This window comes from Limulus polyphemus, unplaced genomic scaffold (genome assembly GCF_000517525.1).
Source record: "Limulus polyphemus unplaced genomic scaffold, Limulus_polyphemus-2.1.2 Scaffold4211, whole genome shotgun sequence".
Classification (NCBI taxonomy): domain Eukaryota; kingdom Metazoa; phylum Arthropoda; class Merostomata; order Xiphosura; family Limulidae; genus Limulus; species Limulus polyphemus.
This window is the reverse complement of record NW_013669821.1, coordinates 5,718-20,490: the sequence shown is the minus strand read 5'-3', so window position 1 is coordinate 20,490 and position 14,773 is coordinate 5,718. Positions and strand designations below refer to the sequence as shown.

The window sequence follows — 14,773 nt, the reverse complement described above, 5'->3', positions numbered from 1 at the left end:
GTAAACCTACAGACATCGGTCTTGTTTAATAAAATCTGCCTACAAGAAAATCTGTCACCAAAGTATACCAAGTATAGATTTGTATACCTGCCCAAATTTCTAACTGAATATAACTGGTCAAGAGATGTTGCTAGGGGTTAACATGTATTTAAAAGTACATGGCCTGTAGACAGTGTATCGCTTACACTTGTATATGGCCTGGTCAAAAAGACTTCATCTGGGTGTTTTACTTGACCAGCATTGGACTATGCTGTCTACTGTCATCACCACCATGACAGTTGCTACCATAGCTATCCAGGAACATGTAATCAGAGCCTTAAACCAATATTAAAAAATGGGGTGTGAAACTGCAAACCTGGGTTCTTAAAGAAATAATCCAAAACAGGCCAGTTTCATACAAGTGCAAAATTCTGCCTTCTGACAGCAGAAATTCTTTAACACTAACATCTCATATTCTGTGAAATTCCTCTCATATACAAGTTTGAGTGTTACTTCTTGCCTCTGGCTACACTTACAGTCATCATTTTCATTGGTGGCAAAAGAGTGAAGCCAGCTCTGAAGAATTTCTTGGCTTAGAGCCCTTGGGACCAGTAGCTGTAACTTTGGCAGTTGATAACAATGGTATAGCATATCATTCCACACTTTTAGCTGCTTGTACAAGTGCCACAGGCTATGTGCATCCATGCTGTTTCCTCAATCTGTACTGGCCATACTTCATCTTGCTTCACAGGAAAGAGCACCCATGTTAACATGCATTTCTCCAGTTGCTTCTACTGGATTTCTTGGAGCATTAATTGTGGCATCCAATCACAAGTGGAATCTCCTACTGTATGGCTTGATGCTACTGTGGCTTTAACTTTCACACAGTGACTTGTGTCAAGATATTAAAGGAACTAATAAGGCTTTTCCTTATGGCTAAACAATCAGTTACTATTTTTGTGTTGTGGACCCATATAATTCTATGACCAAGGTCTAATCCTGATACATTGTGATCCAACTTTCTGTCATCCCTTTCTCATTTATAAAACTCATAAACTACTTCAATGATGCATGGCTCACCCAATGGCTGAACCTTTTGCCAGACAGATAGTGCCTGTAGTGTTTTGATAGTGTTTAATGAAGACCACAACTGCAAGCAGTTTGTAATATTGGCATCCAGGAGCTGTTAGTATCTGACTCACGTAGGCTATTACACTTTCCACTCCATCCTAAGACAGAGATAATGCTGCTCAGATTCTACTATTTTTGGTATAAGTATCCAACAAGTACTCCCTGTTGTTTTGTGGATCAGCCAGCACAGGAGCTTCTACTAAAGGGGACTTCAGCTAAAGAAATGCTTGCTCACCTCTTCATTCCATCTAAAATGTTCATTGGCTTTAATGACAGCAGATAAAGGTTCATTACTCTTGAAGCAGTAGGCTGTGAAGCATCTATAATATTATACAAAATTAATGAAACTACAGACTTTTCATTTGGTAATGGGCTAAGGCCAGTCTGTAATTGCTACAAACTATGCAGGGTTAGTAGATACTCCATTTCTTCCCACAGTATGAATGGGAAATTCCAGCTGCTTGCTGTTCTTATCTGTTGCAATACCATGCTTAGGTACTCAGCAGTGGAATATGCAGCTAAATACAAAGACATCATCAGCATATGCCATGCATCTTTCTCATTTCAGAACCTTCAGCGTAAACTCCATCAGCCTTTTGAAATTGTCTGGAACATCACACAGACCAAATGATGTAATGCAGAACTTATGCAAATCATCTCAGTTGTTGAAGGCAGTTTTTTGGTCTGCTCTTGTTGCTCATTTAACTTAACAGTATCTAGATGCCAGGTCTAAAGTTTTGAACTATTTGGCACCTCCCAATGCATCCAGACATTCATCTGTCCTCGATAATAAAAAGATGCCAGTGTGAGTTACTGCATTCATTCAACTGAAATCAACACAGAATCTTGACATACCTTCCTATGCTCTGACAATCAATACTAAAGATGACCACACACTGAAGGTTGTAAATTTTCGTCATTTAACAACCACTTTATTTCAGCACTGGCTACTTCCTTTTTTCTCCAATTTTTTAATTGGATGTGCATTGCCTGTATTTATGTGATGGGAAGTTATTTTTGTCTGACCCAATCAACTGCTTGGTTTCACATATACATTGTCATATTTTATTAACTGATCACAGAACTTTTGTTATTGTGTTGAATCAAGATACCTGTCTTTTTTGGTTGTTCCAGACTGAGAAATTATGGTATTATATACCAAAAATAATGATACCCATCCTCTCAGGGTGCAGGTGCTTATCATGTGACTGATATGTTCTATGTTACAGAAAGTGTATGACACTTACTGAATGAACTTTTCAGTAACAAGAACAGCTTAGTGGCTACTTTGATGGTGTTTATCTATTAAGAATACATGCTTACTATGTCCAGAAATTTGGAAAAATGTATATTTTAAGTAAGGAGTAGAAAGCACGTGGTATGTTTGAATATTGCAAATTCACCCATTTTCAGTGTTTTATTTAATGAATAAAAAGTTTCACTTGATTTTCATTATCCAGTTTCTTTATTTGCTCACAATTTAGTCAGAGGATTCAGATTCACTCTAAGACACATTTTCTGCCAAATCTATCCAATTATTCTTGAGGGAAGTCATTTCACCTGAGAATACAACAATGCCATTGTGTTGAATTACATACCCAATTTAATTATTTGATGAAAGTTCACATTTACAAATATAAATAGATTCCATCAATCCATGATGCTAATGATCTTTATTTAAAATTCATATTGGTTTTCTAAAGTGCCCATTCAGTAAACATTAGTTGTATCATTATATGTGGCCAATAAAGTATGTAAATGAGAATTAAGTAATTATCAAATTTATATGATATTGTATAGATATATTATTACTAAATGTCATGCCTTACCAGCTGTGGTATTGTATTCTGTAATACAGGTTCCTAGAACAATTAATTTTTAAAAAGGTCTTATTGCACAAAATAGGCATGTAATTTATGTCTCTGTGTTTATATTTTGTCTATACACTGTTTCCAAGCACTGAAAAACTTTGTAATATTGGTTTTATTTATTCTTGTATAAGTTCTTTCTTAAGTAGAAAAAAATTATTTAGAAAATAAAATGCAAGCTAAAGTTCAAGAAATTCATGTTTAAATGAGTCACTTAAGATAAACTAAAGAAGATAAGGTAGTTTCGTTTCTGAATATCTCTGGTAATTGACTTGAATTTTTGTCATTTCTTTTTTTAGTTGCACATTTGATTTAAAAATAAAATCATAAATATTTCTGTATATATTAAAAATAGGAATTACTGCTTAATTTCAATTTTTCGTTTGAAATAATGATGTTTTTTCTCAGGTTGTAGAGTATGTCACACCACAAAAGTTCAAATATTGGGAAAAAATAGGAGAACGTATGGGCTTTGCATACACAGCAAGTGGACCACTAGTGAGATCTTCTTATAGGGCAGGTAGATATCTCATTTCTCTTCCTCTCATTAAATGATATGTACATAAAAAATATTAGATGTTGGATTTTATCTGTATTACCTAATGCTCATAATAACAGAATATTAACTGTTGCAATTTTTTACTTTTTTAATTGCCAGTTACATTTTTTGGGACTGTATTTGTTTTTAAATTCTGTTCATAAACTGTGATTCCAGAATAAGAATCTCAATAAAGCCAGAGATATTTATATTTTAGATTAAGAGGTGTGGAATGGCTTGGAGGTTTGACTTGCAATTTTCAGGTTGTATATTAAAAAAATGTTACCAAACATGCTTGCCTTTTCAGCCATTGGGGTTTTATAATGTGATGATTGATCCTACTTTCTGTTGATAAAGAGTAGTCCAAGAATTGTTGATTTGTGGTGTTGACTAGCTGCCTTCCCTCTAGTCTCTGGCATTATTCATATTAAATTTTTAACAATTCCACATCCATCATTGTACGAGTTCAGTAAGATCTATGGATTAGTGGCACTGAATGATTTTTTTTTGTTTTTTATCATATAAATAATCTAAACATTTTTGGTTTATTTTTTGTGGTAAAGTTAAGTATTATCACTTTTCATGTGGTTCTAGTAGTAGTGTGCTGGTTTGTGAATTTGAGAACCCATGGTTTGCATTCAACTGTTAAAAAATCTCACTCTGCACTGTTGACTAGCTGCCTTCTCTCTAGTCTTCAAGTACAAATTTGGGGACAGCTAATACACACAGCCTTGTGTAGCTTTGTCCAAGCATCTTAAATACTTTCCATGTAAAAACAGAACTTATTTTTATCATATTGAACACTGTGAAAAATGTTTTGCACTGAAACATGAAGTATTGTACATAAACTACCTGTAGCTAAATTTTAATTAAAACTCATTTCTAGTAGCCGATACAGCTTCACTGGTGAGTGGGCAGAGCTTACATGGTCGTCTTATGTTATTTATGCTGTTTACCGATGATGTCTCCTCCTGGACATTGTTTTGGAAGGAAAAACCAAAGCACCTGCTTTGAATGCTGGCATTTGGGTTATTTCAAAGTGAACGGCCCATACCTAACCATGCGACAAGGTAGGCAAGTCTACCGATTTCATCCAACTGCACAACAGGCACAGGAGAGTTGACAGTGAGCAGCTATTGTTGCTACATCAGCTCTAAAAAACTAATAGAGTTCAAGATGGGTTTCTCCACTGACTCAAGAGAGTCCAATGGACAGTTTATGACAAAAGGTTTTATGGTCAGCCCAACTCTCTTAGGGCTAGGTGGCAGTTGATCCCCATAAAGGTACAGGGACAAGAGGTAGAGTTCCCAGTTGATAAAAGAGATGCCAGGACACTATGTATCAGGCACTTTGGATGAAACCACCACTGGCCAAATACAATTGACTTCATTCTGGCAAAAAGTGATAGACTAGATGTGACTATAGAGGCATGTTTCCAACTATACCTTGGTAATGTCAACTGCAGAACAGTGCTGGCAGTGGTATCCTGGGGATAAGCATATTGTGAAAATTATCAAGTAGTTTTGCCCATGAAACACAGGAACCTCATTTATGCAGAAAAGTCATCTAATACCAGTCAGAAAAAGCTCAAGAACAGTAGGCTGCAGGAGTTTATGTTGTGGAGGGAATCACAGCACATTCATGTACAGAATTAGTGTTGTGTGGTTTACTACAGGTGAGTGATAGTGCTTGAAATACAGTTTTTCCTGTACAGGTAGCAGGATGTATTATCTCGAACAGTGATCTGTTTGAGAAGGAATGAAGTTACATTGTTGTTCTTTAATTGTGGGAGACTGGCTATCAGGCTTTCTGCTGAAATGGCCATCAGCACAGTGAGCAAAGTGGAGGTAATCAAAACAAACAGTATCACTAATTTTGCTTCTGTCATACCATGAGCAAGAACAAATGTAAGGTTGCTGACACATCTGAGGCTGCTAGTTGAAAATTTGTGAAAGTAATCTTGATTCAACACAGCAACCGAAGCTCAATCACGTGTTGGTTGTATGTGCTGATGTTAGTGAGGAACCAGATGGCAAAATGGTCAAACAAACATAATTCGCAATCACACCTATATGGGCAATGAATATTCAATTAAACAGATTAATACTTACTAAATGTCATGATGGGGTACTTCCAACAGAATATGCTCATGTTTGATTAGAAAATACTGCTCTCTGTGGATGTCATGTATGGTTCATTCCCAAGAGCAGATGTGGTACAGTGTCAGCAGATATATAGTGGTTACGGTCTAAATTGGTTGATGTGCACAAATTTTTACACCACGGCTAGGAAAGACCTCTGTATGACAGAAGAGATATTATGATTAAACATTCTAACATGGAGATGGTATGGCTTTATTAGATACATGCCATTAGCATGGATACAGCTTGGCTATTACTGAGATAGGTTTTTATCTTGTACTTCAACAAATTGGTTCATTGACATATGAATTACAATGGTCATGTGACATGTTTAAACATGTTAACACATCAACAAGCTAAGGCAGCATGTTCCTGATGTATTTTTCATGCACTGGCTAGTCCAGGAATCAGGTTGAGACCAATGAATTACAGAATGATGGGAATATTATTTCCTATTATATTGACTCAATTGATGAGGAGTAAGATGCTGAAAGTACTTATCTGGCTCTGCAAGATGGGGAAGTGCCTGGAAAAGAGGCACAAGATAGCATTAGTTGTTGGATGAGGTGGTGATGGCAACCTCATAATATTGCTATAGTTGGGACTAACTGCCAGAAACCAGTTAGGATGATCACTAATTGTTAGATCACTGACTGAAAGAAAGTGGTATTCCCTGCTTTCCAAGCTATAAAGTGATGTTTCACTGTGAACTGTATGCATTGGATTGTGTGATTGTTACTTTATTATTAATAGGATTGAAAGGGCATTACTACCCTTACTTTCTAAGCTATCAAATAGTTACATTGAAAAATATCTATATAGTATCTGATGATAGCCAGACAATTATTATGTAGGAAAGCTGGTTTCATTAGATGTAATGCCTAGAATATCACTTTGCACAACTGAGGATGATTGCTTGGAGTTCAAAAATGCAGCTGAAAAGGGTGTTGTGATTCTTGCTTTCCAAACTATCAAATGATTTTTCTATGGCAAAGTGTTTATATGACATTTCATGAGAATTGCTCACCTTATCTAGTTGAGTGGTTGCAGAAGCTCTACAGAGGCTTCATTGTCAAGTTTTTTTGTTTTTTTTATAAGGGCCAGGATTCTTTACAGTAGGTGTCTGCAACTTGTTGGCGATAAATTTCAACAATAAATGGACGCTTATTTCAAAATATATATTCAAAACAAGTCAAACATATGCACAAAAATTTGTTACACTATTGTTTACCACAATTGAATTTAGAGCTTTAAATAATTGTCTCCTATTTTGTCAAAGGGTTCAATTACTTTAGAACACCCTATGACAAGACAACTTATTCTTCTTTATCTCTGTTGTTACAATACAAGCTGTGAAACTCACTTTAGAAATTGCATGTTATGGCCAAACTCACAAAAAATTAACTTCACTTTTTCTTTCACTAACTTTACCTGCAACGTCGAAACATGTAGAGTCGTCAACTTTTTAAAGGCCATAGATAGGCCTAAATAAAATGTTTTTAATTGTGTACCAGTTTTAACATTGAATATTTTTTATGATTTTAATCACTAAATAAACTAAATAATAACTTTGAACTGAACAGCCTTGTATATCCAACACTTATGATACTCATTAGACTCTCCCTGGTACACTTAAGTACATACATATAATTCCTCTGTGTGCACTGAGAGAGTTGTGTTCTTTCTCAGCACAGTGTGTAAATTGGGTAGTTATGAATCTTAGTGAATTGTCTATTTAATTGGATTTATGTATTTTTATTTTTGTAAAATAGGCTTGATTACTTGGTTTGGCTGATGTCTAATGCAGTAGATGTATTTTACTGTGGAACATTGTATTTAGCCTCTCTTGGCTTGAGTATGTATTAATATATTCTGTGATGACAAAATATATATTAATCCTGCTAGAGATTATTGTTTAGATGAAAAGACTTAGTTTGGGCAAATTCTGTTAGAGATTATTTATTTTATGAAAATGTGTTGAGTTTAATGACCTTTAGATAGCTGCATGTTCTGGACTCATAGCTATAAAGATGTAGCTAGTTGGTGAAGGCCATGTAGGTTCCCATGGTACACTTGGCCTGTACTAAAATTGTATTGGAATAGAGTCTTAGGAGGAGGGTGATGTTTGTGTTAAAGTATCCCAATGATCAGAAACTAGAGGCTGGCACTTGTATGGTGGCCAGCTTGTTTCATTTGTATGAGTGGGAAGTAGTATTTGCAGTTACAACTCTTTATTTCTTTTGTACTAGACCTGGTTTCTGTTTATTTAACAACCAGATACTAGTGAAGGGAATATGATTCCTAACTATGAAATTTACACACTGTGCTGAGAATGAACACAACTCTCAGTGCACACAGAGAAGTTATATGTACATACTTAAGTGTACCAGGGAGAGTCTAATGAATATCATGAGGCCTCTGTGGAACTTCTGCAACCACTTGACTAGATGAGATGAGCAATTCTCATTAATGCATTAACTGTTGTCAGGACAGTGACAGCAGTGAGAAGCACAGCTAAATGTTAGTTCTTCATGAGACCCAGTGAAGTCTGGTGGACCAGGACATCCACAGGTCAGAAGATACATTGTCTACAGGTAATACACACATGAGACACACAAGTCTCTAGTAACATCAACTGACCATTAATTATTAGTAATTATAGCTAGACCTTAACAACATTGAAGCGTATACCTTTTGCTGATTTTCTGATCATTCAGAAGCCATGTAACCCGACATCCTTCATTCCTGACTTTTTATTATGTGTGATCAAATCCTTGATTAATTAGGCTATTTTATGCTTTATTGAATGTTGCCAGAGGTTTTGCACACATTCATTCTGTTGTTTGATCACTCATATTCCCAAATGAAAAGTGATATCTAATCCAAGGAATATGAAGGTAAAACCAAGGTCAATCGTGGCTGAAGAGAAAGCAGTGGGAAAGAATTTCCAGTCAGTGGAGGCGACTACTAAGTAGACTTTCCTAGGCTGCCAGAGACTTTTCCTGTGGACCAAGGATTATGACATCAAGATTACTATGTCTGAAGGGTCTTCAACTGATTTAGTGTGGTACTTCAAAAACAAATCCTCCCGCAGCACAAGTCACACAGTTGGTGGGTTGCATGCTGTTTTCCTTTTATTATTATTATTGTTCATTCCTTTTTAAACAAAATAACTGTGTATATATATATATATATATATAAATTAACCAAATCTAGAAAGTGAAGGCTCAAAACTAGAACTGTCACAACAAAATTCAAAATTATGGTACTTATAAAAAATTATACAATTCATTTTTGCACTAGTAACATCTACGAAACAAGAAAGTAAAAAATTATACCATTTGTCAAGAATGTACAAAAGGTAGAATTTTTAATGAAAATCTATACATTATGATATTTTATAATTTTTCTAAAAAAGAAGAAAGTGTTTTTGTCTCATGAGTGTTAATGGTTTCTAATAAAGGATTTTTTTTTGGTTTTGGTATTGTATTTTTAGCGTTGTAAAATGGTTGTTTCATTCTCTGTTTTTTGCTCTTTTCCCATTTGATGTTAAATTATTTATTTTCTATTGTATGGTTTCATGATCAATGCACTGATTTATTTAATTGGATTTAACTTGTAAAGTTGGAAATTGCCTTAACGCAATGTTGGGAGAAAGGATGTGGTAAGTAGACATACTGTGGGTTTTCTACACCTTTGATTAACAAGTTTATATATTTTTATAAATGCAAGTTACAACATAGATTCATTTAGTTCATTTCATTATAGTTACCTATTATCCTGGGTCATTCACTTGTGATATCAAGTGCACTTTCTTGTGGGAAAGATTTCTCTAAGGTTGAACCTACAATGTAGAAGTGGACAGTAATATATATCCTCAAGGATACAACCTCCCATATTTTACAAGGGGAGTCATCAGTAGGCACACAGATAGTGTACACACACACACACTCAGAAGAACAACATTATTGTTTTCTGACATTGTAGGCATTTACAAACAACAGTTTGTAAGCATAATGAAGTGGTTTATTTTTGGGAAAAATACTACATGTTTCAACATGCATTGGTCTGTCTTTTTGAGGTATCATCTAAAGCTAAGCTTACAGGGTTTGTATACAAGTACAAAACAAAAGATGCAAGGGTTTAATGTTAATGCATTTTGTGGAAGACAAGGTTGAGGTTGGACAAGTGTGTGAGCAGAAGCTAGGTGAATAAACTCAGCGAAATTTAGCTGATTTTGCTAGGGCCATTGTCCTGCTTCAGTAAAATATCGCTTGTATTGATGATTCTGATACGGTACTTCCCACAAGGTTAGCTATTCTCATCCAGTGCTGCCCTCTATATACAAAATTTTTCTTTATGAATGCAACAAGCCTTCTGCTCCCCCTATTGGAATCAAATGATTCCAACATGTCTCTCACGCAAATCATCAAGCTTCACTTCACCACCATTAGGAGTGTGGCATACGTGATGCATGTGACTCCCTCTATAGGCCTCTACTGAACTATTACTTCTCATTTGGCAGCACTTGTGCTTAGATATATTCCTTTGTTTGTTTCAAGTTTCACTTTCAACTTTATTACACTTGCGAAGTGGTTTTCATTTAACTTACTTCCAAGTTTATTACAGTCGCATTATTATTAATACTTTCGATTTTGGTTGACTCTTCTTGATGATGAATTCCAAAGTTCATGTTACCACTTCAGGGGTCACAACTGCGACTAGCACTATGTCACGGGTCTCAGGTGCGGGCGAACTGGCTGGAGATTTATCAGCATTTATTCGCAAGAAGATTGAATGTTACATGGGTCAACCTCTATCTCTGGACCTTGCCCCACTTCCTCCCAAACATGCTGAGCCTGTATAGACTGACGAGGACTTGGATCACCTATTTCCACCTCTTGATTTTGCCATTCCTTCCCATACCCCTCCTGAGGAGTCAGTTATTCCTAATACAGTCTTCTGGATTTTGTTTCTCAGTTATGTGATGTTTTATCCCTTGCCTCTATTTGGTTCCCCCTCCCCTGGTATTTGGGTACATGCTGACCTTCACAATTAAGTAACAGGATTAGCATGCCTTGCCCCCATGAGCTTTGGATCAATTTGCTCTCGCATATCATTGTGCAGACTGTCCTTTTCTAGACCAGCAATTGTTAGATTCGGTTTTACCTGTTTCAGGGAGCGGTCCCCGAATCTCCTGTAGGTCTGACCCATGTCCAATTTTCCCACCTTTGTCTTACCCTCACAACTCTTTAATGGTATCTCCCTACCATCCATCTCCTCTTTGAGGCTCTCCACTGAAATCCTGATGAATTTTCTGGGGATATCATCTCCCTTCTTTCCTCCATGTTGACTCTTTTGTTGTTTTGACTCTGGCTTTGCATACACGGTTTCTCTGTCATGATGAAACCTAAACTTGCATCTGTTTACCAGGATCTTATCTTCAGGATTTACGTATGGCCCCATTCTTGCAGCATTATATATATTTGACATTATCCCTGAGTCCTTGGAGTCACGAGTTGCATCAGTACAAAAACTGTCTACTCTTTCCCATCTTGTTGCCTGTTTATCTCACTCGGAGCCCAATATGGCACCTGTTACCCTTACTATCCTTCTCCTTCCAAACCCTTACCTGTCACTCCTTCTCAGGATGCCTCGTCTCATCGTTTTCATGAACAATGCATGTCACGTCACCAACAGTACCAGTAACTACCTGGTGGACTGTGGTCTGATGGGAGCTCATCTTCTTGATTTTCTTCATCAATGGCATCCTTTGATCAAGGATCATTGGGTTCTTCAAGTTTTATTGGAAGGATTCGTGATCCCGTTTAATTCCCCACCTATGTCTCCTATGCTCTGCCTCAGGATCCAATGACCGGCTAGTGTCTATCGAATGTAGTTCAGGACCTACTATCTCAACAAGCCATCACATACACCCTAATCTTTGGGTCTGCTTCTGCCCCTATGTTTTCTCTCAGGTGGTGAGAACTTTTGCTCATCATTTTCCTGCTCTGGGGCTGTGATTCCACCATGATATGAATGACTGGCTTCTTCTGGCTCATTCTGAACTGGAGTCAGCCAGCCATACTCATCAGATCCTTCATGTGGCTGCTCAGGTTGGCTGGTTAATCAAATTGGAGAAGTCCTTCTGCTGTCCTATCCAATATCTTGTCCATTTAGGTGTCCTTTTTGACACTCATCTGAGTCAGGCCCAACCTTCTCCTCTATGACTTCTCCTATTTCTGGATCGTTCCTTTTTCCCAAAAACCTCAGCGGCTAGGGAGGGTAACTCCCCTTTTTGCCTATTTCCCTTCCTTCTATTTCTCATCTCTACCCTCATCCCAATCCAGATTGACTTCTATGTCTGGTCTTTACCCTTCATTGTTATTTTGCTCATATGACTTCCTTCTGGGGTACCTATTCCCAACTCTTTATCCTTCAATAGCCTTACTCCGTTTGTTATCTGTCTCCTTCTACCCTCACCAGTTGGGTTCTACTTTTGATTCAGTTGGCCTATTCCTCCGTATATTCTTCCCCCGGGAAATTGTTCAGGGTGTCTTCTCATCAGAATCGACACCTCACCTTTTTCCTCATATCTCGTCTTCCTCGACCATTGGAAGAAATCCTACAATCGGGCATGTAGACTACACCTAATACTTTTATCTCCTATTATTTATACCATGTTGCGGTTTCTTCATTGTCAAGTTTTCATCTTCCACCTGTGGCCATTCTTCAAGCTTCAGTGCAACTTTGACTGGTAAGTCTATATTCAAACATTCTTTCATTTCAGGGACTTTTGTTTCATTTATTCTTTATAAGGATCCCGCTCTGTGGCGAGTGGTGCCTGACCAGGTAGTCTTCAATCAGAAATCTGCACAGTACAACCACGTTGACTCGTGCTTTAACTTACATGGCTTTACAATGCTCACTGTTGATATGTGGTGTTCCACAAGATCACTTGTAGGTGAATAACCTTGCTATGTAATTGTTTCATAAACTTGCCCGTTCTGGACCATACCTCCCATGGACTGCATGGGTAAAGCAGAAGGGGATAGCTGCCCATCCCTGCCATGCCTTGTATTGAATAAATTGATATGTTCTGCTTTTCAAAATAGGGTTTCATGGTCACCCATTTGACTGTGTCAGGTGATGACATTCCTCCGGACTCTCCAATGCATTATCACCCCACTTTCTTCTATTGTAGTATGGGAGTTCTTACCACTTTCCAGTTCCAAACTGTTTAAGTGGTTGACCGTGGAGGCATCCTCCTGAATGGGTTCCACACAAAGATGGCTATAACCATTCGGTGCAGAGTAGGGCAGTGGTGTCCTACAGGAGTAGATGACGTGATATCCTCCACTATGCGATATACAATCACTAAGGAGTAAGACATCAAATTGCAGGTCACCCCTTCAATTCGGAGCCCTCAAGTGAATGTCAGTACCCCATGGGTAGGTTTTGGATTTAGAGTAGAACCAATCAACATAAGTCCTCACACATGTTTATGGTTGTCTGAATTTCTCCCTTGATTATACTCCTTCTGTGGGTCACAGTGGAGGTAAGGGGAATTGTTACACTTCTGTCCTTTTTGCTATCCCTTGTGTATCTTATTCTGAGGATGTTATTGCATTTTGGATGGTTCTGGTTGGTTTCACTATTGGGGGAGTTGCTTTATATTTAATAGACATTCTTTTGATAACAGATGTCGTGTTGGGTCCTTGGATCGATATCTCAAAGGTACCACATGTTTCATATTTTGGAGTCAGAGTGGTTCTAGATTCCCTCTGATCTCTTGAACTTCAGATGAAGACGGTATGATCCCCATCCTACACCAGCAAGGGCGTCGGTTCCCAGTGACATGGGTTTTGGATGTAGTTGACTTACCCAGTATGGTCCATTGCACCCTAGAAACTCTACATTCAAGGGCACATCCATTAATTTACCCACTTTCATACTTTGTGGGATTAAGTTACATATATATTTCAAGGTTAGGATCACTATCCAGCCTCAGTTCTTTCCAAACTTTGGTGGGGAAGAGTATACCTGGTCAGAAGTGGTGAGGCTACCCTCATTAGATCTTCGGGACTGACTCTCTCATTTCCAGGTGTTTCCTTTGAACACTTCTGTCATTCCTTTGCACCGATCCCTCCTGCTATTTAATGTGGAATTCTAGCTAATCTTGTGAGAGGAGGGAAGTACCATAGTGAAAGTTATAATTTTCCTACACTGAAAATGTATTTTTGATAGGTACTTCCCTCCTCCTCACTTTCCTCCAGTTCTTATGTCTTCTGCCAAACTTCAAAGTGATAGTTCAGTAGAGGCGTGTAGAGGGAGTCACATGCATCATGTATGTCATGCTCCTATTGGTGAAGTGATGCATGATGATTTGCATGACACATGTTAGAATCATTTGATTCTAATAGAGGGGAGCAGAAGGCTTGTGGCATGTGTAAAGAAAAAAGGTTTGCATTTAAAAACCTCTGTCAACTGCTACATTTTTGAACAATAGTATTTCATTATCTTATTCTTGTTTAGAACACAATTTCATAGCTCTGTACATGTAAAAATAGAAAGCTGATTTTTTTTTAGCTTTTGTATGACATGGTGGTTGATGTGTTTGCATTATCACAGTTGACCTGCCAGCTGTTACTACTTAGGTGTTATTGTTTCAGTTTTTTGTTGTTGTATTTTTTCATTTTATGCCTGTACGATTTGTTGTATTATTTTACGACTTTATGTGAAATTCTTTAATTTTTTTCACCAACCTTTTTTTCTACTAATAATTTTACAGAAATAATTCACCACTTTCTGCTTTGCACCTCATTGTTATAAATTTTTGAAATAGTCTCTTAAAAAGGGAATGTAAATAGTAAGTCTAAGGTGCGCTGATCATTTTTTGATAGGGAAATGGTGGAAAAAAAACTAGTTCTGCTTCAAATTCGGTGACGAGGAACCCATTTGAGACTAATAATGGCTGGAGACGGCTTGAATGAATAATGAAGAAAAACTATATATAACAGCAAATGTACAACGTTTGGACAAGGTTTTGCCATCATCAGGTGTCACCTGATGATGACAAAACCTTGTCGAAATGTTGTACATTTGCTGTTATATTA

At 37.3% G+C, this 14,773-nt stretch overlaps 1 protein-coding gene across 1 annotated transcript in view; it reads left to right on the top strand.

Moving 5' to 3' along the window:
- Positions 1–14,773, top strand: part of LOC106470774 (lipoyl synthase, mitochondrial-like) — a 79,467-nt gene that overhangs the window by 59,747 nt on the left and 4,947 nt on the right. Inside the window, exon 5 of the mRNA XM_013931340.2 lies at positions 3,387–3,498. Coding sequence (XP_013786794.1) covers positions 3,387–3,498 — 112 coding nt within the window. The remainder of the gene's footprint in view (positions 1–3,386; positions 3,499–14,773) is intronic.